This window comes from Pezoporus wallicus, unplaced genomic scaffold (assembly GCF_028554395.1).
Source record: "Pezoporus wallicus isolate ANWC-B61680 ecotype Strahan unplaced genomic scaffold, APGP_CSIRO_Pwel_v1 contig_6658, whole genome shotgun sequence".
In the NCBI taxonomy this organism is placed as follows: Eukaryota; Metazoa; Chordata; class Aves; order Psittaciformes; family Psittacidae; genus Pezoporus; species Pezoporus wallicus.
Genome location: NW_026642312.1, coordinates 1,579,172 through 1,603,836, shown reverse-complemented (window position 1 = coordinate 1,603,836; position 24,665 = coordinate 1,579,172). Strand labels below are relative to the sequence as shown.

At 42.6% G+C, this 24,665-nt stretch overlaps 1 protein-coding gene across 2 annotated transcripts in view; it reads right to left on the bottom strand.

Annotated features, from left to right (window-relative positions):
- The window catches only part of MYO10 (myosin X), a 160,402-nt gene that overhangs the window by 28,685 nt on the left and 107,052 nt on the right, over positions 1–24,665 (bottom strand). For both annotated transcript variants that reach the window (XM_057428891.1, XM_057428890.1), the window contains 2 exons: positions 2,270–2,394; positions 1,995–2,109 (listed from right to left, as the gene is read on the bottom strand). In XM_057428891.1, the coding sequence (XP_057284874.1) occupies positions 1,995–2,109; positions 2,270–2,394 (240 nt within the window). The remainder of the gene's footprint in view (positions 1–1,994; positions 2,110–2,269; positions 2,395–24,665) is intronic.

Sequence of the window (24,665 nt, the reverse complement as noted above, 5' to 3'; positions counted from 1 at the left end):
TAGCCTGAACTTCCTGAGTTGAGAGGCAGAAATATCACCCGATACTTGAGGTGTTTTACAGTATCATCAGCACAGTGTGGTGATGAGGAAAGTGTGTGAACAGTAGGGGCTCTGCTAAGGGAGGAGGGCTGCAAAAACATCTAAAAGCACGAATGCTTCCTGAAAGCATTTTGAGTTTTTTCTTGCTATGAAAAAAACCCAAACAACCAACCAAAAAAACCAAAAAGCACCAAACAACAACAAAACAACCCAAACCCTGGACTTTTTAAGGTGTTCAAGTAGAAAAAAAGGTGGTTTATTCCTCTGTATTTGGGGAAAAAAAAGCCCATCATCAAAGCCAAAGCAGCAGCGTACCTGAGGAGAGGCACACTTGTGAGTTTCGAATGCAGCTCGAAAGCAACTGCATTTTACCACAAATCTCCTAATACTAAGGAACGTAAAAAGGCCCACAGGAAGTCTCAGAGTTCCAAGATAACAAGTTGCACCGAGCAGCTCTTTCTATATCAAGCTTTTACTCATGGACAAAGCCTTTTCTTTCACTCAGTGGGCAATCCTTCCATGCTCTGCACACACTGGCTTTAAAACCACAACAAAATTCTGCTTCAGAAAGGCATTCAGCTATTTCCTGACCAAAAATGGATGTTAAGCCCGTGTTAAGCCCAGGCTTTGCTGAGCAGGTGCACTGCAGCTTGAGATGTAAAAGACAAGTAAAAAAAAAAAAAAAAAAAAAAAAATCACACTGAAGCTAAATCATCACAGTGTTGTAAATCCCCCTTTTAAATAATGTGGGCAGGATAGTGCCCCATCATCCCATGTTCGGTATGAAACCAATGCCCTCTTGTTCTCTTCTACAATAAGCTCCTTATGAAGACCCTTACAAATGTACAGGCAGCTCCAGAGGAGGAGGAGCTCAGGTCCCAGGAAAGGAAGTTATAACAGAGCTCTGGCTCCTGCCGAGGTCCTGATCTACTGGTTAAAACAATTTCAGGTTCTGATAAATATATGTCCCTAAGATGCCAAAGCACTGCTCAGGGTCCATGCATGAATACCCTTAATGCACTACATCTGGAAGTATAATGGGAAGCACAGCCTAGCTCTGCAGCCAGATGTTATCACTGTATTATTTGTATGCCATTGTCTACAAAAATGGGATGAAAGATGACTTCAATTGACATCAGCATATTTCAGATTCTATCTCTTACAATAACTGTAAAACAAATCAGCTTTTCCTCTGAGAGTCCTTAAAGTGTGCAGAAGAATGGAGGAAACCCTCCAAATGATGCAGGTGTGGGGAGACCAGGATGAAAAGGAAGGGCACTTCACACAGAAGTCAATCAGATTTTACAAAATATTACTGCTACTTTATGGTAGTGAGAGGTTAGGGTTGTTTTTTTTCCCCCACAATTCTAACAATTGACAAGAAAACTGCAAGTGTAACACATAATTCAGCAAACTATTTCTGGATCTTTTTGTCCTCTCTCCACTACAGAAGACCTGGTAGCACCAAAGGAGTTACCTAGGGGAAAACAAAAAAGACGAGAAAGCCATCTGCAGAGGCCTGGGGGATGATCCCTGGCAGTGATGATTTGTAATGCACTCTCTAGTTCTTTGCACCATGCATTTTTAATATTTAGGAAATCTCAGATCATGCAATGGGGAATCTTCTCCTGAGTACAACATGCTTTCACATCATGCAAGTCCAAAAGCACGAATTCACAAGGAGGGAAACTCTGCACACAGCTGTTGTCTAAAATCCAACTTTCAAAACAAGCTTGAAAATACACCTGGATTGTTTCATTTTTCAAATTAAAATACCATTATTTTAATAAAAATTATTTGATTTATTTTGGGGGGGGGGGAGGGAGGAACAGGAGGAAGTTGTGAGCAAAGTTCAGGTTGCCCAGTAGGTCCTCTGCAGCTGTGCAGTATAAAACCTGTCCCCTCAGGTTTGTAAAAGCACCAGCCCCACAATATGCACAGCCAGATTATTTTACCTTATTTTTTCCAAGCTGCCATTCAGTGCTTGTGTTGTCATACAGACGAAGTAGGACAGCACATTTCTCATTTACATCTTCGGGCAGAGTTAAGTTTCTCATGAGGACTTTATACCTGTGAACCCCAAAACACTTATTACTTCATTCAGGAGACAAGTTCTATCTTTGCCAGATTATTTCTTTTTCTTATTAGATTTTCACTTTGTTCCCCAACATGGGAACACTGATTTGGTACCTGTGACTTTCATCTGAAGTGGACAAGTCACTGTGATTACCTTTTATAAAAGTCCTGAAAGGGCCTCCGGACCGGGAAACCAGCCCTCCGAATCCTGACTGTCTCCAACATCCCAGAATAGCGCAGCTGGTTGAGCACCACTGTCTGATCAAACTGGTCTGGCATCTATAATGAAAAGGTTCAAAACAAAGGTTTAATAGCAATGGTTACACATGTCAGGGGAAATAAACAAAGGGCAGATTACATGAATCTGAAATGCACAAAGGCTAAAAACTGGCTACACAGTGTCTTAAGGGCTTTAGTAATTCTGAGCATATAAAAATGTATCTACAGGAAGGAATGAAAGGGGTAATTACACAGTATCATTTCCACAGCCATAACATTTACAGTAATTTAATCTGATCAGCTCATACTTTCCGTTTCATGTGTATTTGCAGGCCACTGCTGTGCAGGAAGAAACGACAGAAAGAAGCACACGCAGCTAACAGGGCAAGCTTGACTTTTTGTTTCTTCAGCAACTGAATTTACAGTCCCTGTAGATGATCCCAAATGTTGAAGATACACAAACGCAATGGTGTGGTACAATTTTAGAAAGAAAACAAACCCACAAGGGCAGAAAAGATTTCGCTTTTAGTGTAGTGACAATTCATCTACTATGGACAAGGATGCCAAATCTCAAATAAGCTTTATTTCAAAGAGCTTCTACTTGTTGCTATTCTGAACAGCAGAAATGTTTTTATCTGTAAACGGAAAAAAAGAAAAAAATCTGCTTATCTGAAATAAGTTTCCCTTATTTTGCATGCAGTTCTTTCAGCATCATTTTTCATTTAGAAAGCAGATAACCCCATAGTCACTTAAGTCATGAAAAACCTGTGAATGTTGATCAGTATGTTCCTGCCCTTTGGAGACTCGGGAATCTTCTTGTCCCACTTCAGAATCCCCAAAGTCACTTGTACTTTCACCAAGTTTTGAGGTAAACGAGCCACAGACACACAAAGCTACTCAAGGTAGTGCTGTTGCCTTGTAAAATGCCAGCTATCCCAAGAGTGAAATAACACTATATGTAAATGCACCATTTAATTTATCAGCACAATCATCCACTTTAACACACCAGCTGACCCTCCTGCAGAGTCGTTTGCAGGGCTGGAGTACAGTGCTTAGTATTTTGCAAGAAGTTCAGAAGGTGGTAACTCATGGATACAGTCAATAGTTCATGTAAGACCTCTTCAGCTGATAGAAATGGCAACAAAATCAAGCCCTGAGCAACTACAAATAAGAGGGCTCTCTTGATATTTATTAACTAGCTTTAGAATAAAAATAATAGAATAGTTTGGGTTGGAAGGGACCTTTAAAGGTCATCTAGTCCAGCCCCTTTGCAATGAACAGGGACATCCTCAATGAGATCGGGCTGCCCAGAACCACATCCAGCCTGGCCTTGAATGTCTCCAGGCATGGTGCATCCACCACCTCTCTGGGCAACCTGTGCCAGTATAAAAATTTTTTTTCCTTGCATCCAGCCTGAATCTCCCCTTTTTCAGTTTAAAACCACCACCCCTCGTCCTGTCGCAACAGGACCTGCTAAAAAGTCTTTCCCCATCTTTCTTATAGGTCCGCCTTTAAGTATTGAAAGGCCAAAATAAGATCTGCCCAGAGCCTTCTTTTATCCAGGCTGAACAACCCCAACGCTCTCAACCTTTCCTCATACAAGGGATGCTCCATCCTTCTCATCATATTCATGGCCCTTCTCTGGACCCTCTCCAATAGGTCCACATCTTTCCTGCATTAAGGACTCCCGAGATGAATGCAGTACTGCAGGTGGGGTCTCACCAGAGTGGAGTAGAGGAGGAGAATCACCTCTCTCGACCTGCTGGCCATGCTCCTTTTAATGCAGCCCAGCATAAGACTGTCTTACTGGGCTGTAAGTGTACATTACTGGGTCATGTTGAGCTTCTTGGCAACCAACACGCCAAGTCCTTCTCAGGGCTGCTCTCAATCCAGTCTCTGCCCAGCCTGTAGCTGTGCCTCGGATTGCCCCAACCCCGGTGCAGGACCTTGTATTTGTACAAAAGCTTTGTATTTTATTGAATGCTTACAACAAAGGTATTGATACTGATGGGTATTTCCAACAGTGTTTTCCATACATGGCCACCCCATGGCAGCCATGATGCCACCCTTTGAATGTCTGTCCACACACTCACCTGCCAGCCTGCTTCTTTTCAGGTGGTTGATGATGTCCAACAAGAAAGGGAAGTAATGAACAGATGGAAGCACAAATCACAAGGAAAAACACTTACTTTTTGCCTGTGCAAACCAAGGCTGATGTGTGCCACAAGCAGACACAGGTCAATACATTTTTTTTTGTTCAACACTACACCTGCGTTAGTCTTTTTACCCACCTAGGCTCAAAAGGTGATGTTCTTCATGAGACTTTTAAACAAAACAGGTATTTTTGTGTGTTGCAGTGGGGAAGCAGACACATGGATGGAAGTGAGGATACACCAAAGCCAAGAAGAACTCTGGTGATGTGACAGAAGTATCCCTCACAAGGGAACACCCTGCACTTTGAGAGCCAGATGGCTGCTGCACCACCTAATCCTGTTCTTGCCAACCCCAGCCATTTAGAAAGTCAAAAGTCAACCCCACAGCTGGCTTGAAAGCTCCTGCTACTTTTTAAAAAGGAAAAACCTTTCTCTTTCCATCCCTGTCTTGAGTTACAGAAACTGCACCAACATTTTCACAACCTGTTTCCTGCAGCTATGGAAGTGAGATGCAGCCCTGCTCTGTCACCAGCAGCTGGGACTGACACACAATCACCTAACTTCAGATACCTGTATGTTTAAAGAAAAGCATAAAACACTGTAAGAGATGTTAACATGGTCATCAAAGCAGGGCAACATAAATACCATTGCAAGTTTAATTACATAAGCCTACTCCTCCACTTTAGTTATTTCTAATTACAGACACACAAGGCTTCTAAAATTGGAGGCTCAAATCCTGCCCTGGCATATCACTGGAATCACATCTGCAGCAAGTCTGGCTACCTTGAACAAACTAGGGCTGGTGGCAACAGATGTGCCACAGTCATTTCTTTCACTTTTCAATACTGAGTACTAGAAGATACCTCCTTCTTCACTTGGGGGTTTTTGACCAAGACATTTCAGCAAATTCCTCAGCAAGGGGGAGAGCTGCAGCCAGTCACAGAGGGAACTCAAACCCTAAACGCTGAAATGCATCCAAAGTTTTCCATGTCTAATGAAAACAACCAAAGAAGTAACAAAAGCAGTCCTGTGCATAACGCCACAGCATCCAGTGTATCCACATTATGACTTGGTGATACATTCATCTGTGGATGAAGAGGATTTCAGGCACGATGGTATAAACACTTGCAGGCAGGGATAATGTCCAGTCAGAAGGACTCCTCACACTTACAAAAAATCAACTGCATGTGCATTTCTTGACCCAGAGTGCAAATGTTGTATACACCCCACTATTAAACTGCAGACACTTATAAGACAGAGAGTGATGAGCTTCTCCATCTGAATGATGCTCAGAGCAGCACTAAAGAGTTCAACTTGCAATAGTACAAAATCTCCATGCAAAGGATTGCCTTTGCAGCCAGTGCTCAGTCTTGTCCCTTTACTGGTGCTCCTTCAGATTTGCTGTGGTAAGCAAGCTAACTGTTGGATTTATACTCAAGTAACACAGAACAGGACTCGCCTCTGGGGTCTGCTGAATTTTTATCAATGTTGCTGTGAAAACTGGACTTGTTTCACAAATGAACACTTGGGAAGAAATTGTATTATGTAGGAAAATGTCATGTAGACAAAAGAACCATAACTGATTGTGAAAAAGGGTGTCTTACAGAGTAAAAATCTGAATTAAGTGCTAAAAGTAAGACTCCTCCAAAGTATCATCAAATTTATAAAAGAGAGGGCAACAGAAAAGGAAGTCAACTGATAGACACCAAAATTGTCTGAGACACACTACCAACTTCAGATCAACTCCATTTTCCATACATTTCACTTTTATCAAGGAATGGCAGCACTAAACCACTCCGACACACAAAACAGCCAGATACCAGCTAGAATCACATGGGCCACAGCCACGTTTGGGCACTGAGCAACATCAATGTAAAATTAATAGCTAGAAGTCAGGTTTGTTCTACTTGATAAAGGCAGCTTTTTGTAATGCACTCCTTCATAGCACAACTTGTAATTTATCATTTCCTGAATCCAAGAGTCTCCACTAAATTTCTGCCAGGCAGCACTGAAGCCAAGACCTTAATGCTGGCAAGACTCTGTCTCCTAAAGCTGGTAAATGGTTGCTCTGATTTGTTGTGAGCATCTTAAAGGGCAAAGCTGCTGCCTGAAATCACAGTAAAAATCACCCATTAGGACAGACAACTAACATCTACACATAATCTTCATGAAATAGTTCCTTAGATTAGTTACAGTCTGACTGAGGTTCGAAAAAACACGACCCCTTTTCCCTGAACAGCACCCTCAGTGGAGACCCCAAGCATCCAAATAACACACACACAGAATATAACATTTTCTTGTTCTGTGCATCATTTGCTCTCCCCACCCCTTGCTGTGGAAATCCCTCTTCCTCCCTGAACTACTGGCTGCTGCAAAAGAGTTCAGGCACAATAATGACAGACTACAGCAGCCTCACAGATTTTATTGGAGGTAGGTTGGAGGAACTTCACAGGGACACTGTTTGGGGAGAAAAAGAAAGAAAAACACCCCAAGTCCCTTGTTTATATATTCCTCTTTGAGGCCCACTGTAGGAGAGGAACTGGTTCGAGACCATCTTGAAAATCTGAATGTGCACAAGTCCATGGGTCCTGATGAGATCCATCCGCGGGTCCTGAAGGAGCTGGCAAATGAAGTTGCGAAGCTGCTGGCCATCATATTTGAAAAATCATGGCAGACAGGTGAAGTTCCCGATGACTGGAAAAAGGGAAATATAACCCCCATTTTCAAGAAGGGGAAAATGGATGACCCAGGGAATTACAGACCAGTCAGTGTCACCTCTGTGCCCGGCAAAATCTTGGAGCAGATTCTCCTGGAAGGCATGCTAAGGCACATTAAAATCAACAAGGTGCTTGGTGACAGCCAGCATGGCTTCACTAAGGGGAAATCCTGCCTGACCAATCTGCTGGCCTTCTGCGATGGGGCTACAGAACTGATGGATAGGGGTAGAGCAGTTGATGTCATCTACCTGGACTTGTGCAAAGCATTCGACACTGTCCCACACGACATCCTTGTCTCTAAATTGGAGAGACATCAATTTGATGGATGGATCACTCAGTGGATAAAGAACCGGCTGGATGGCCGCACACAAAGTGTTGTGGTCAATGGCTCAATGTCCGGCTAAAGACCAGTAACGAGTGGTGTCCCTCAGTGATTGGTGCTGGGACCAGTCTTGTTTAAACATCTTTGTCGCTGACATGGACAGTGGGATTGAGTGCACCCTCAGCAAGTTTGCCGATGACACCAGGCTGTGTGGTTCGGTCGATACCCTGGAGGGAAGGAATGCCATCCAGAGGGACCTTGACACACTTGAGAGGTGGGCTGATGCCAACCTCATGAAGTTTAACCATGCCAAGTGCAAGGTCCTACACCTGGGTCGGAGCAATCCCAGGCACAGCTACAGGTTGGGCAGAGAAGAGATTCAGAGCAGCCCTGCAGAGAAGGACTTGGGGGTGTTGGTTGGTGAGAAAATGAACATGAGCCGGCTGCAGTGTGCGCTTGCAGCCCAGAAAGCCAACCGTATCCTGGGCTGCATCAAAAGGAGCGTGACCAGCAGGCTGAAGGAGGTGATCCTGCCCCTTTACTCTGCTCTTGTGAGACCTCACCTGGAGTATTGTGTGCAGTTCTGGTGTCCTCAACATAAAAAGGACATGGAACACTTGGAACAAGTCCAGAGAAGGGCCACGAGGATAATCAGGGGACTGGAGCACCTCCCGTATGAAGACAGGCTGAGGAAGTTGGGGCTGTTCAGCCTGGAGAAGAGAAGGCTGCGTAGAGACCTCATAGCAGCCTTCCAGTATCTGAAGGGGGCCTACAGGGATGCTGGAGAGGGACTCTTCATTAGGAACTGTGGTGACAGGACAAGGGGTAACGGGTTAAAACTTAAACAGGGGAAGTTTAGATTGGATATAAGGAGGAAATTCTTTCCTGTTAGGGTGGTGAGGCACTGGAATAGGTTGCCCAGGGAGGTTGTGAATGCTCCATCCCTGGCAGTGTTCAAGACCAGGTTGGACGAGGCCTTGGGTTGATTTAATGTAAGGTGTCCCTGCCCATAGCAGGGGGGTTGGAACTAGATGATCTTAAGGTCCTTTCCAACCCTAACTATTCTGTGATTATGTGATGTGAAACAGTAATTTTTTATTTAAAACCCAGTAAGTTTTCTCAATGTCTTATTTTTTTTAAATCTTCTCTTTTCCTCCTAAAATGAAGTCTTGGCAATTTTACCCTGGCATAACAAGCAGAAATGAAAGAGGTCAACCTTCCCCTGATTTTTACAGTGGGTTTTGCACTTTTTTCACATCCAAAATAATCCTGGTATTTTTTCAGAAATAGGGGGACTTGTTAAGCCAGGTCTTTCTGAAACATTTCCCGTGGTCTTCTGATCTCAAGTGACCAGTTCCACAAGTCAAAACCAATGCCAGGTTTTCCTCCCAGACACTTTGAAAAGTGTGAATAAATTAACTTCTAATATATAACCATCTGAACTGATACAAAATTTTTTGCATGCTCATTGTTTGCCTTTTTTAAACTACACCATGTTTAGCGATCCTTATCCATACATACTGCTTGGCAGCTTTTACTTGTGCTGAGGATTCGAGCCAGTAATCTGAAAGAAGTAGAGGGGAAATGTCTGCACCTACACTAGGAGAACATGCTGTAAAGCCAGGATGGGCAGGGTAACCTCCTTGTCAAATCCAGAGACTTCAGCTGGGGTGCCATGTTGGTTACCCTCCTTCCTCCAACAAACCTTTTCACCCCCTACTCTTCTGCTCTTCTAGACATCATTTCTTCACGGTTGCTTGCATTGTAAACGTTGATGGTACTGTCTTATTTAACAGTTTCAACTTCAGAACTGCTGCGCTTCCAGCACAAGGAGCATTAAAACCCATGTGCATCCTGCCCAAGGACCTGTAGCATCAGGTCCTGCTGACCTAAGAGCATTTCAAGGTAAGAAACCCTCTATGGTTTTCTCCAGCACACAGCTAGCTGTAACTGGAACAGGCTCAGGTCAAAACATATGCAAGTTTGATGCCTGCTTTGTTTTTGAAGACATTCCCTTACTCTCCCAGAGTACATGTGTCCACAACAAGCACCATAAGAGTACAGGAGAATAAAACCCAAGAACATGGTAGACTTGAAAAGTTTATTTGGTATTTCTACTGCATAGCACTGGCAAGTCAAGGAATACTTGGATAAACATACATAACATGTTTTGCATGTCCAAAATTCTGCTGGCCTTTATCCACACACTCACCCAAAAATTTTATTTAAAAAAAAAAAATTACTAATGCTGTTGGTGTAACTTGCTAGAAAAGTAGCATGGCTATACTGGAAAAATGCTTGTGCCTCAAAAAATTCTGCTGCAAACTCCAGGACAGATTTCACTGCAAACTCAGTAATGATATGCTGGCTCCTTTTCCCAATCTCTACAGGTCTGAACGTGAAAGTACTGCATTTAACAATAGCAAGCACTTACACGATTAGCTGATCTTCTCTTCAACTCCAACTACTGCACCTGACCTGTGTGACTCATAGCACTGAGTACTGCAGATAAGAGACAGACTTCAGAACTAGCCACTCTCATGCCACAGGTTAAGAGTTGCCTGGGCTAAAAATAACACTGTATAGAAGGAACACTGTAATTTTAGAATTCTTCTACTGTACCAGAACAGTCAAAGGAGAAGACTCTATAAATGAATGCGAAAATGCTTTTGTATTTATATTCAGTCTGTCACCCAGCTTACTTTACAAGCAAGGGCATCTCAAGGATGTTTTTAAGACAGGATTCCGTTTAAGAACTATGAAGCAGTACATTACCACACTGACCATTTGCACTAGTGTTCAAAGGTTTCAACTAGGTCAAGGCGCTGCTGAGTTACATCCATCTACAAAGATGCTGGACGCTGTAGTCTTATTTCTGGTCCTGCTTGTCTGAATATAGCAAACATAAGAGCTGGAACTAGCTTCATCGTTGGAGAAGAGATGCTGAAATGATTCTGATGGGCTTGCTGTGATTTCAAGTTTTCGTCAACAATGATCAATAAACTCACCATCTGCATTTATTAGTTACTGTCACAGTACTCTTTCATTTCAGAGTAATCTTCTTGTTTGGTTTGTATGGACAAAATGCTACCTCTGAGCAAATACACAACCACTCCGTGAGCCTTCCTTTCTAAAGGTATACAGAACTTCTTCTAAAGGCAGACAGAATTTGTCTACCTCTCTCAGCTCAGAGGAACACTACCCCCTCAAAATGACAATGTTATTTCTGACACACACTTAAAAATTCATGGAATAGGAGTGGATTGTTAAAGGCACAGGCTTGAACACTGGATTTAAGTTTTCTAAGGTTGTGTTCAGAGCTATCTGTATGACTGCCTAAACTTTCAGCTGAAGGTAGCCCTTGTTGCTTGAATACATTATTCAGGAAGCCCATTGAAATGCATAGCAAGTCCCACAGGCTGTTTGTCCTAGAAGAGTCACTGCAGGACCATCCGTGTGAGACAGACAATTAAAAGCATTTGGGAAAGAGAGATTTAAGGTTTGAAGCTGCTTTGGCAGGGCCTCAGCAAGCTGACAGAAGGTGCAACTCACAGCACAGACCCCAGCTGGAACTTTTCATGGAGCCTCACTCTCCATCTATGAGTAATCTGTTGCCATTTCATTCGAGGTCATTCTCATTAAAGCCTCCAGTCCTTGCAAACTAAACCCCAATCTGGCCTCATTCTCCCCACACTGTGACTGGTCAGCAGGCTTCTCCCAAAGAAAATCAATCAGGCTGCCTGATAGCCGCAGACATACCATGAAGAAACATGCTTTGAGGTACTAATTGCAAGGACAGCTGTCTTTCTTTACCAATCCCGTGTCAAGACAGCCAACACCATCACCACTGCTCATTACAATGGTCAACCACCACACACACTGCTCCATCACTCCATGTCTGCTGAGGCTGCAAATGATGAAACCCTGACTGTCCACATCTGAGACCTCACCCTTATTTTTATTTATTTATTTGTTTAATTTTATTTTTCCACTGTGCTTTCACTGCTCCACGCCAGGCTTTTCATCCACACTTTCATGAGGTTTTTTGTTATTTGACAGTTTATTGGCAGGCTGGGCATGTAAGTCCATTTCTATACTTAAAAGCAGTAAATCATGTTTTAGGATGGTTCCTCTAACATGATTTCTCCAGATAATGGTGTTTAGGATCAAGCATTTATTGCTGAAAGATACTCAGTTTCATCAGGGTATAGAAAGTTCAGATCAAAATACTTAAGAGAAGTGCTTTGAGATGAGTTTCATCTCGCATGGTTGAAGTCTGACATAGCTGTAAAACCCATTCTTGCACCAACCTATGTAAGAACCTAATCCTGTGTATTTCTAACACCTAGTGTAGTGTTACTACAAGTAATCTCACACTTGAACATGTGAAACCCTCCACGTAGTTAGTTCTACTGGTACGCTAACACGGTATCACTTCAGCAGTCCATCCTGAAATAGTATTGCAGATAACTGTGATCCACATTATCACAACTCTCCTGGCTTGCCTTGGTGACACAAAACTGAGCAACCCTTTTTCAGACTGCAGCTCCATATAGGTGAGGAAGATGCTGCGATATTGCCTCCTTTTCTCTATTGCAGGTAAGTAGAAAAGAGGAGGTGGAAGAACCTCACTTCCACATGAGCCACAAGAGCTCCTGATGCACAGGAGGAAGTTAGTATCACACTCCACAGAGGGACAAGAGACCTCAACTCAAAATGCATAGAAAAGAGAGCAGAAGAGGACTCTAAATCCAAATCTCACTTTATTCTCTGCTTCAGTCCTAGGCACCCTCCTGCTGCTTCTCTAGATCTGGTCACACTCTATTCCTTTAGGATCACTTGCCTGAATACCATTTACATCTTGAGACTCTTGTTTTGGAGCATTGCTTTGAAGAGAATACTGAAATTTCTTTGATGCTTCAGAAGTCAATTCAGTGATTTATGAGCTAACCTGTGCTCCTCGGCTACGTGACTGCTACTGACGTGACCAATTATTGGAGCACAATGAAGCAGATCACTACACTGGGAACTATTTAGGTAAGAGCCATGAGAATAAAGATCTGGTTTAAAAAAGGCACTTCAAATAAATGCCTTGAGAAGGCATTTCAAGGGACTTCAAATAAATGCCTTGAGAAGCTCATCAATGAGAAAGTGAAGAGGCCTTCATAGTAATCTGTGAGTAGCTATACCAAGAACATATGTTCACCGATTTCTAATATAGAGCAGATAAAAGACATAAAAAGCATGAAAATCAAAGGAAGAAAATTCCAAACCAGAAGGCACATCTTTCTGTCACTGAGTGTATTCACTGAAAGAGCCTACCCATGATGGTGGGACTGTCTAAAGCTACCGGATACTTCAAAGAAAACACAGCATGTCCTCCTCCTTCGAGAAGGAGGTTAATGGTTTCTTCAGTTTGCCACACAGTGGGTTAGACTACAATATCTATCTACTCCCCATTTAGCACTCCTGTTGTGGAAAAAATACTACTTTTATTTATGTGAAGAAGCTTAGTGCTGACTTCTGTAACCTTTGGTAATGGGACTCCCAAAGACTAACTCTGCACCAGAGAAGAACAAGACACACAGCTACTCCTGCAGCCCACAGTGCAACCCAGAACTGTGCTTCCCACATGTGAGCTTCATCTTGCCAGGAAGAAAGTTCATTACTTATGCAAGTATTTGACGGTCTACTGAGGAAAGTTTGGCTGAGATTTTACTGTGGCTCACTGTCTAAGAAGACATAAGCTGCAGCGTTATGGATTAGCTTTAAGTCATTACAAAGCCTTCACACATTCTCCATGAAATACTAAAAAAACTCTTCAACATTATCAGCTCCAATTGCTAAAAATGGGAAAGCCCTCCAATAATCATGAATCACACCTCTGCAAAGTGTAAGGTTTAAAAATAATTAAAAAGTTTGAGCTGTCTTTAACTGACTGAAGTGTGAAGCACACGTGTTTCTTGTACGGCCATGAAGGCCAGCAGCTTCCTAAGCTTAAAGTCAGAATCAGATTCAAGTAACAATAAAATGTTAGCACTTGACTGCACCCCTTTTTCAATATTGAGGCCACAGGCAGTTTCTCTTTCTCCAATGCATTTTGCCCCTGCACATGGTTCATTCCCTCAGTGGCCCATAAAGACGCCTACAAAGCACAAGGCTGACGTAACACGCAGACAGACTTGCTGCTCAGTGCTTTCCCAAGCAAAGAAACATTCCAGTGTGATTCCTACACTGAAAAAAATACATCTGGTTTTATAAAATGATCTCCTAAGGAGCCCTTTTTCCTCTCCTTCTGTATCGAGCCTTTTGTTTGAGAACCGTAATAGGAAATCAGCCAGGCTTAAATCACAGCCAATATCTGATATGTGTAAATGAGGAGCGTCACCAAATATTCAGCTGAACAGCTTTGGGTTGCTAGGACACCGGAGGCTGGGCAGCACTGAAAGGGCAGATTATTCCCACCCCAGTGCACGCACAGGGCTCCATTCATGGCAGGACTGCTGCCTGCATGGGTGCTGCTGCCTAGCCCTCCCTGAGCATCCCAACCACCCAGCTCCCCACAGTGACCCCTGCCAGCGTGTGTGCCTCTCTGCACCAAAAATACCCCATCAGCCTGCACATGGCCCTTGATCTTTTCCACCATTACTGAGGGCTCAGTTCAGCCTGGGGGAGTGCAGAACACCGAGGGCTGCCCGAGAGCTATGCTGCAGCAGACTTGCAGTGCATGGTCTGGAGATCTGATTAAAACTATGAGGAAACTCATAACACTGCAGATAAGATTAAGTCTAGAGAGGGGAAATATCAAGTTTACAGCAGGTGATGGGGATCCCCATGATCAGCACAGGCATCCACCTGGCTGACAGCAAGAGCTGCACAGTGGCCCAGATAAATGGTCCAGCTCAATTCCATGTAATCAGTGCGTTAATTACTCCTACATCTTTTATCTCAGCACATCTCAGATAGCATCAGCCTAACTTTGGCATTTTTCTTAGAATTTGGTTCTTTGAGCTGCTACTCTTTAATCCCTATACATTTTGATATTATAAATTCATGACCTGCCTTGCAGATGTGCAACCAACTAGACAATAAGATATTGAGACTAGTGTGTGTGTGTGTGTGTGTGTGTGTGTTTCCAGGGAAGGAACAGAAAATGAAGGTAGTTACTTGTTCTTGGGTACATTAATTTCACAGAAAAAGGCAATAAGTATGTTCTCCTTGGAGTGCTTTGTTGTAACACAGCAGTCCCACCCATTAAGAGTTGGAAAGCCTCCTACTTGAGGTCTTTGATGTTTCTGAGAACCACATCAAAATCAAATTAGATATTTCTGATAATTCTGAAATTTCAACCCTAAACCAAGCAAAAATCCCCTCTATATAATATATGAAGAAATCAGTAAGCACAAGATGGAGAAGCTCTGCAGACCACAGCTACATGCACTGCCACAGAGGCCACACTAAAGGCACAGCTGATTCAACAGCACCTTGGCTAGAACAGCAGGTAGCTCCTGTGGTAGTATTGCTAGTAACTGCATTTGGTAGAGCTAACTTCCCACCCCTGCCCCCATCATCTCATCGCTATAGGTTACATACTGGCAACCACTGACACTTCCAGTGAAAGTCACCATGTATTTTTTTTCTCACAAAAACCTCTCCACAAGCTATTTCTTTGTTGCAATTCCTATACATCTGTGAAATAAGAGTTAACTATAGAGTAAATTAACTTTGCTTTATTAGCATGATTGAGAGCTACCCAAAATGGATGATGAGAAGCATCCCTTAACACCAACATGGTTATCAAACTGTTAACTGATCTAACCACACACACGTATATACAGAAAAACAGACAGAAAGAATGAATTGTAATAGATGGCAAAATTACATCAGGACCTAAGTGATTTAACATTTAACCACCTTCTGATTGATCTAATTGCAATGCCACTGCTATCTCCACAAAGACTGCAGAATTCACAGGAAGGGTTGCTGGTCAATGGCCGTTTGTTTCACTAAGGCTAATTCTGTCTTTACTTAGTTACATAAAGCACGCATTTAAATGACTCTATCCATTCTTAAGATGATCCAGTAGTGAAAAGTTCTGCCCTTACTTATGATTTTACACTACTGTGTGACATTTAATAAAAAGAGTATGTCTCTTTCTGCCCCAGAAATGCATTTTTTTCTATATCACTTCTATATTTTCTGATTATGGTGAAACACTGCTTGAAACACCCCATGACTGGCGAGATCTGCTTCCCTGCTGCCATACCAGCAGCACCATGTTCTCCTGGCACCAGCCAGCAGCATGGACTCAACACCACTTGAGCAATGGATGCAACAATTCTTCTCTCCTTTGCACAGATGACTTGTAACTTGCAAATTGCTGGGTATGCAACTGTAAGGAGCTGCACATACACCTCACTCCTCTTCAAAGCTGTATGACAAGAGGCACTGTGGCTCCAGGCAGTCTGTTATATGCTGGCCAAAGCAGCATAAAACCAGTAGTAACTTAAACAAAACATTTAGACGTGCGCTTATTGCTCATTGAGGCCAATAACATGTACGTGACCTTTAAAAACTGGGCTGATTTAAGATACTCTATGTTGTGCATGCCGGTGGTCACAGGGAAATGGCAATTTTGGATGGCTGAACAGCCATTTCTTCCCTGAGAAATTCCTAGGCTGGCTTAAATATACAACAAAAGATAACCCTTAATGTTTGAATCAGAAAGAGACAGTGAAGATAGAATCAGCTTTCCTAAACTGAAGATAGAATCAGCTTGCCTAAATGCAACTTCATTTGACATGCAAATTGTTTGTGTATATTAAAAACTTCTGTGAACCTAATTTAAGTGCTAAACCACTTTTAACAGAAATCATAATTTCTCCCTGTGAAAGACTACTTAATTAATGAGGCTGGACACTGCTTCTTTTTGGCTAAGTATGCACAAATGGTGTGGCTGGCAAGCTGCAGATGGACATAGTGGTCCTTTTCATGCTGAATCTGGGGCAGACATTCATTTGAGAAAGTGAGTATCAGAGAGGATTTGGCATTTATCTGGTGTTCCAAAAGTTGATGTCTTCTTTCAACCCATCTACTTCATTCACTGTTAAAAGTTCTGAGACCCCTGAAAGCTCCCTATTTACCATTTCATGTTTAGAATTTCTAGATCTACAGAGATTAAGTTAAAAAATGCCACAACAGATCTCACCATGTAAACGGTGGAAATATAGCAAGACAAACTTGCCTTTTCTGCACAAAACACTGTGCAATGCTCACAGGTATGTTCAACAATCCAAGGTGGCAACCAAAATTAAAGGCTTCCCAGTTCATTGAATGATTTACATGGTGCAGTGGGCTTCCTGGATCACCAATAACTTCCCAAACCTGAATGGAGCATATGCTTACCCTGTGTTTGTGACTGAACAACAGAACAAACTGCCTACAGTGCCTGAGGAGCTGTGGTGCTACCACCACTTCCCCAGCAGAACTCCTGTGAGCAGCATCATCTGCCCAGCTCTCTGTTGCTGCAACGGGGAACACACACGAGGAACGTGGAGGAACAAACCAGCAACAGCAACCTCAAACCTCATCATGGGTCAGCCAAAAAACTTCCTGTAGCGTAGGCTGATTGCTGACACTCAGCTGATGTCCTGAAACACGGACTTTACAGCTACTACATTCCACTTCATACAACTGAAACCACAACCTCACTTCTGTAATTGTAATGACAGTATTAGGAATGGATCTTCTTGGCTTCTTAGGATTATATACTACCTAAAACCACACAAACCAGTAAATTCTGAAGTGTACTTAGTCCTTACAAGTTCATCACAGTGAGGTTTTCCCCCATGAAGTCTTTGCTTCTCTGCTGCACCCTGTGACTAAATTAACCCACATATACACACACAAACTTAAACAGATAGATACAGTTAAAGAGAAAAAAGTTTAGCAACTCATTCAAATCTACTCTTAAACAATGTCACCTGCTTCCGACATGGATTTTGTGCTCTGAAGGTAGCTCTGACAAAGACCTGTGAGTAGCTGGGGTAGTACTACAACTTTCAGATAATTCCTATCAGTAACCTACCTGTATTCAAAAAAAATCATAGTTGTTATGCTTCCATTCATGTCATAGGTTGTAAATATTTTTTTCCTTAACAAGCCCCCAAATGAGAAACAAAACAAATTTCGTCTTTTTTTTTTTTTTAAACTAAGTTTTAGCAAAGAAATAACTGAATACATATCATTGATGTTCAACACACATTTTGGCCTACTACCACTGTTACCACTTGGTGTTTAAAAGGACATATGAGCAAGAGAAGGAAAACTCCAAGTTATGAGAACCCCCTTTCCCAGTCACATAGGCACTTCACCAGATCGTATCTGCTCCATCTAGATTTGCAAGGCAAATCTAGGGTTGCTCTTCTGGAGACCAGAATAAAACTCCCATAGACTTCAATGATGCAGGATCAAGTTCATTCCCTTCATAACAGGTTCTCTCAAGCAATTTTACCCTAATTTTCTAGCCTGTGGCTGAATTCTGATGTTTGCAGAGGCAAGCTCTTTAAGAGGGAAAGCAAGAAGCAAAATGCAGATCCCAGAAGCAATCAGTGGTTAGCAGAGCTATTTTACCTGCTGGGTTAGGGGGTTTACTTTATTAGGGGTGGAAGGGGGGGAGTTGACACAGCAAACAGAGTCAAATATACTGCTGTTGTGGCATCCTTTCCATTACTATTGTGATTAATGCTTTTTTCCCAGGCATATCTGTTTCCTGTATTTCTATGGCAAAAAGCGCACCCGAACATACTGTCTCAAATGTGCCCCATCAAGTTTCTGCAGTAAAGCTACAAAATCAGTGAAAGTTCTGGGTGCTAGAGATATCTTGCTTCACCCTCTCCACCCCTGACATACTCATCCCTGGTATCGCATTATTATCTTGTAATCAAAGCAAAACTACAGCCATGCCTTATGCCTTAACGAATTACAGCAATACTACGGCCCAAAACTTTACATACTGTTTCTTCTCAACCTACGCCATAGACAACTGAAGAAGAGAAAAGATCTTTTCTCCAGAAAGCAGCCCATCACAACAACACAGGTCTTCCCCCTCTGCACATTCAGCTCTAACTGCTGACTTTTACCCTGGTCTGTGAACAATCACCCCTTTAACTCTCAAACAGAGTGTGATTTATTAAAGCAGACTGCTTGGCAGCAGAGCTCTCCTGGCGTTCAAAAATATGATCAGACCAGTAAATTCAGTCATTTTTTCATAAACTTGATTCTGCGTTCATTTACCCTCTTTATAAGAAAATACAAGCCCAGAAACATTTCCAGCACAGCTTGCTCAGCCAAACTCCAGGCACTTTCTTTTCTTTTTCTACAAGTCCACTGGAGCTCCAAGTATGCAAGACTAAAATTGTTATAAAACCTGCATGAATTAAACCCCTTACCTTTTAAGTCTTTTCCACCCTTCAGCGTTCGCCCATTGTGAAAAACTGAATCTTTAGCAGTTGCAGCTATACACACACACAGAGAGACACATACAGAGCAGGGCTTGCTTCAGCTCACTGGTATTTCAAGTCTTTCATGTGATATCTTTGGCTGTACTTGGTTAATTCATTCCTCCTGCTACTCAAAGGAAGTGAAGCCTAGCGAGGGCTGGCTCTACAGCAATCGCTGTAGCTATTCCTGACTAACAGGACACAAGGGCTAATCTCACCTTATAGGCATCAAGAGTGCAAATATATTTCACAGCCAACAAATTCCTAAACCTTAAGAGATAAAATGCACAAAATGCCCTAAGACAAAGTTTAGCAAGGGAGTAGCAAATGTTAAAGTTTTTGCTAGAGAACAATACTCTGTATGTCAGTGATGCTTTTGGAGCTCTAAGGATGTCTGTTTATCATGGACTGTGCATATTCCCTTGGAGTAGTTACCATGAGAACACAGCAAACAGGATTTGAATGTAAATTGCCATCTAGAGACGTGGAGGGATTCTTTTTGTTATTGCAGTTAAAGAAGAAAACTTCCAAAGCCTGATGAAGTACACACTTTTTCTGCGCATACATTTGCATGACAATGCTCGCAATTCAAATACTTGGTAGAGTGCACAAGCAGGAAGAAAAGCCAAGTTCTCTGCTCAGTATTTATAAAAAGCAACTACTTCAGACTTGAGATCAGTAGTTGCAGTTCCACAAATGCCCATCCATATCACACAATCACATGAAGAAATTCACAAACCACAAAAACTCCATCAGCTGGCACAAAATGCAGAATTACTGCGGTGTCTGAAGTCAGCTGGAGGCAGTAAGCTCTTCTGCTGCTGACAGATCAATTGCTGCAGCATTCAGAATCATTCTTACTTCCAGATACTACACTAGGCTACACACCAAGTGTTGCACTTTAGAAATACCCCACCCCCAGGCATTTTATTTTTGCTCTGAATTGTTCTAGTGCTTCACCACTTGAGCCACCTCCTCCCAGCTCCCTCTTTGAAGTAGCTTTTGCCTCCCATGCGTCCTCTCCACCTTGCTCACAAGACCACACTGCCACAGTCACCATCTCAGATCTGAAAGTGACTCCTACCACCTGCGGTCAAAGTCCTACTAAATGCTTGGAGAAACTTGGCAACTCTGCACGTACGTGCTGCAAAACATGCAAAAATCTGTCTGCCTGCACTGCCTGGAGTTTGATGCAATCTGCACAGCACAGCGTCTGCTCCCTCCCCAGCAGCACCCCATCTCAGCTCTCTGTCCCCAGCCTTAAATGCCTCAATTTTAAACTCCTCATACAGTGGTCACTGAAACACAAACGCTAATACACTTAGCAAAGGGATGCCTAGTCAGCCCTGCTTAGTAAACAACAAACCTTGATGAAGAAAAACATGCCTGTCTGGGTGACTGCCTGGAGAGCAGAATGACCTACTTCAGCCCAGCAAGCAGCAGTGCTCTGAGATGGGGGCAACGGGACAGCCCCCTGGCTCCCAGGCAGCATAACCAGCACACTGCGCCGCTGGAGCGATGGGAGCAATCTTTTGGAGGTGACACAGAAGACAGGCACTGCCTGTGCAGCATGAAACTCCTCGCAGTAATCATTGTGTCCTTTCAGTCAGGGATTCAGATTTACACGTAAGATTACTGCCGGCACTTTGTGAGCAGGAGCAATTGCCTTCCTTGCACCCACCCTTCCTTATCACTTTTACCTAAGAAGTCTTCTAGCGCCTGACCTAATTACTCGAGTGATGTGCCAGAAAATGATGCAGCTGGGATATACTCCACAAGTCTTGATTTGAAGCTATGTAATTCTGCAAAACCCAAGGCGACAAGATCCAGGTAGCTGAATTAAGCGGCGTTGGCCAGGCACAATGCCACACCTTACGACTTTGTCTTCCTGATTATGAACAATAAAGCCTTATGAACTACTTAAGGGGCTTAGGATAAAGAATTTGTATCCAGCCCCATACACTTGCTGGCCTGTGAGATCACTGTGTTTTTGGGAAATGGCTGCTCTTCTCCCAAAGGATGAGCCTGAACAGAAACTCCATTAGCCCCAGCAAGCCCAATCTGTGCCCAGAGCCTGTGGCTCTGCTTCCTCCAGAAGTGACAGCAGTAATTGGCAGCCAGAAAGCCTTCTTTAACAAGCATATTGAGAACAACTGAGATTAAAGAGAAGTTTTTTTTAAATAGGCAATAAGGATCTCTAGTTCATCAGCTGCTTTTACAGATGCAAATGAATACTACTAGACCTTAACTTTCTGCAGATAGCACTGCACATACCCAGCAGCTGTACCTGGACCATATAATCTATTCCCTTTACTGTCTAAGTGTGTCAGAGTATCTATTAACTTGATGATCAGGCTTTCTATTACATTTTTCTGATGGATTGAATGTCAAATTTACCCTGTGATCTGCTAGCTCCCAGTACCAGAGAACACTGCAGCTTCACTGCAGAAGGGCAACCCCAGGGCTCTGCAAGTAAGTGAATAAACCATAAAAAGGCCTCCACTTAGGGCCTAACACTTTTTAGCTTATAACTGCTGGGCTCAGCATCTTTAAAAGCCCACAAAGGCACCTACTCCCCAGTAAGGAGTTCCAGAGTCTCCTGAGTGACTGAGGTTGGTGTATAAAGCACATACTTGGTATACAACTGCAGTAGGATGCGTACAGAAGTTTGAAGCCAGACCACTTTATTGAGGATAATTATTTAAAATAAGAACTTTTATATGTGAAGTTTTACACAGATGCTTGGCAAGCCTGTGCTGTAGGTAGAGCTGAGTATCCCTGAAGCTCAGAGTCTTCCTGCCTGCATCTTTCAAGGTTTAAAGTCAGTGCTGTTCTCAACGCAGCAGCATCACACTCTCACTACCATTAACTGAATTTTTGGAAAAAAACCAACCAAAACCAATCGCTCTAAAAGGCTAACTAGTAATTCATACAGGCAAGTCTCAATAAGACAATATTGCAATTCCAGCTTGACAACCAGTTCACATACTGCATTCACTGAACTTGTACCTGCTCCACACCCTGCAGACAATCATCCTTGCATATGGGGCCAACCTGTTCTGTCATTGTTCCTTTGTACTACTCTCCTGAGCTGTACTTCTAACTGGTGTTTAGGTTGGTATCATGCTATACTTATGTTTGCAATGATTCAGAGCTATTTTAGGAGCACAAGTTTAATTCAGACGCCAAGTGAAATAGGTTCGCATCTTATTTCCTATTAGGGGACATACTACTTGCTATTCCAGGACATCTCATAGCTACTAATGACCGATGCATCAAAGTACAATGCAGGGTGCCAATAGTCATACCTTGATGCCTTTAAATGTCTCTTTCCCCAGAAGCGATGTTAGCAATCCTACTGCCATGATAGTAATTTTCCCTGAGTGAATATGGAGCAAGATAGGGCTCTAACCAGCAGTAAGCCTCACAGAATTTATTACAGACCTTTTTCTACCAGTCTTCCTTTCAACTGCAGTTATTACTAGTTTCACTTTTTCATTGCTCCCTGTAGCTCTGATCCTCCATTAAGTTTACAATGCAGACTTAATCTCATTTCTTTACCTAATTAAATTTGAAGATTTAAAAAAAAATCAATATAAAAAACCCTCAGAGAAACAGAATTGCCCCTTCAGAGCTCACAAGCTTCAGAGAAGGCGACTTTCATCTTCCCAGTGGCAAGCCCGTCACTGCAACAGAGGAATAAGACAGTAAAGGAGCAGACAGGGAGGTGAGCAGAGACCCTGCAAGCCTCTTCAGGTGGCGCACATACCAACACAGGTTTCCTGAACACAAAACCAAACCAAACCCTGCACAAAGTGAAATTCTTGTCTACATCTTGTCCACATTCATGCCAACTCTAATGAAGCCAGGAATTTGCTTATCAGGACCAAACTGGACTTACACCTGTAAAAAAGAGAAGTGGTTGCACCTATTTAGGTGCATGAGAGATCAGCCAGGTCTGAACCTGCTGAAGTCTCAAGAACAGGGAATTACAGCAGCAAGCTGCAATTACTGAGTTTTAAGAGATCAGCACAGATGTGGAGGTGCCAATGCTGGGGGCTGGGGCCACTTGCAATGATTACGCCAATATTATGGCACTTGCTGTGATTATGCCAGTATATTTTCTGAAGAAAAATCCTAAATGAAGAAGGGAACTTTAGAAGGCACCTGAGCCAGTCTGTCTGAGGCTGCTCCTTCTGGCCAACAGGAAAATTTCTGTCTTTGAAAGATCTTGTATAGCAAGTTCAGATCTTACATTTACCCTGAACTGTCTCCTGAGCCGCACCAAGGCTTAGCAACTTTATTAATAGCAGCAAGCTGGAAGAAACATTCAGCTGAGTGCTGTAGCAATGGCTGTAGCTTGTTTTAAAAAGGCAGCCTTTTTTGTTTGCCTTTTTTTCTGTGTATGTGATGGTTGCGTTTGCCTCTTTTTTAATTTAAGGTGCTCTAAAAAGGATAGATGGAGACCAGAAAAGGCAATGTTGCAGGGAGGAATTATTATAGAATAGAACAGGAGGCAGAAATAGAAACATGAGACCAATAAAACAGAGAAAGATGTGTTAAAGTCCAAAAGGATTAAACGATACATAGTTCTGCAAGGCCCACTGAAGATAAGGGGAGCTGAGGAGAAAGACCCTTCATCAGCAGAAAATACTCATTAAGCATACCAAGTGGAAAAGCTTCCATGCTGTGGCTAGTTCAGAACAGACCAGAAACTGTGAAAACAGATACGCTGATTGTTCGGGGGTCTGCCAAAGATTAATGGCTCCTCTGTTCTTCTGTCTGAGGCCTGCTCACTGAAATGTCTTGTGACAAAAGGTCACGTATTCTGCGTGCTCCCTTTAGGAATCTGCACTAATGAGTGCAGATTCTGCTTTGATATGTAAATATTCAGCAGTTTGCTGCATATGTTGAATTTATTTGCTTGCCACTGTAACCTATTTAAAAATTATACTTTTGATAACAAAATAATTACTGTAAATTATCACATTTCTTATCCAACACGAATACACTTTCATGTCTAGAAGAGCAGAGGAAGTACTGTCTGCTGCACATTCTGCTTCTCAAAGGCTTGAATTTGTTTTCCGCCTGCTCAAACTCATTCACCTACAGAATTCAAACACACCTCCCGAATAAAACAGCTCTTGAACACCACCAGTTCATCCCCCTCCAGAGTTACAGAGGATGCTCACCAATAGGTGTGTTACCTATTTGTACCCAACCCAGAAAGCAATCAACAGCTTGAGTGGCTTTGCTCCAGATAACACAGTTTCAGTTCCCTCCTTGCCCAGTCTCTCTGGTCCAGTTCACCTTTAATGCTGCATATTTCAAAAAAGCAATTAGGACACCCCTTTCTTTCACATCATTTGTTACTTGGAAAGCACTGTTTAAGTATTTTTTGAAGAGTGACATTTTGTCATTCCATATCACCATCACTGCAGAGTAAAAACTACAGATGGAAAACACAGAGGAAAGTGCTCAGTGAAGATTTTTACTTTCTTTCAATTCATTTGCTCCATTTTAGTAGCTCATCTGCGTGTTTCAAGCAGTTATGTTTCCAGTCAGCCCTGCATAGTGAGTCACAGACACTGTAATCCCTGGTAGTCCATGCACAGCTAATGTGTCTCTGAGCCATGCA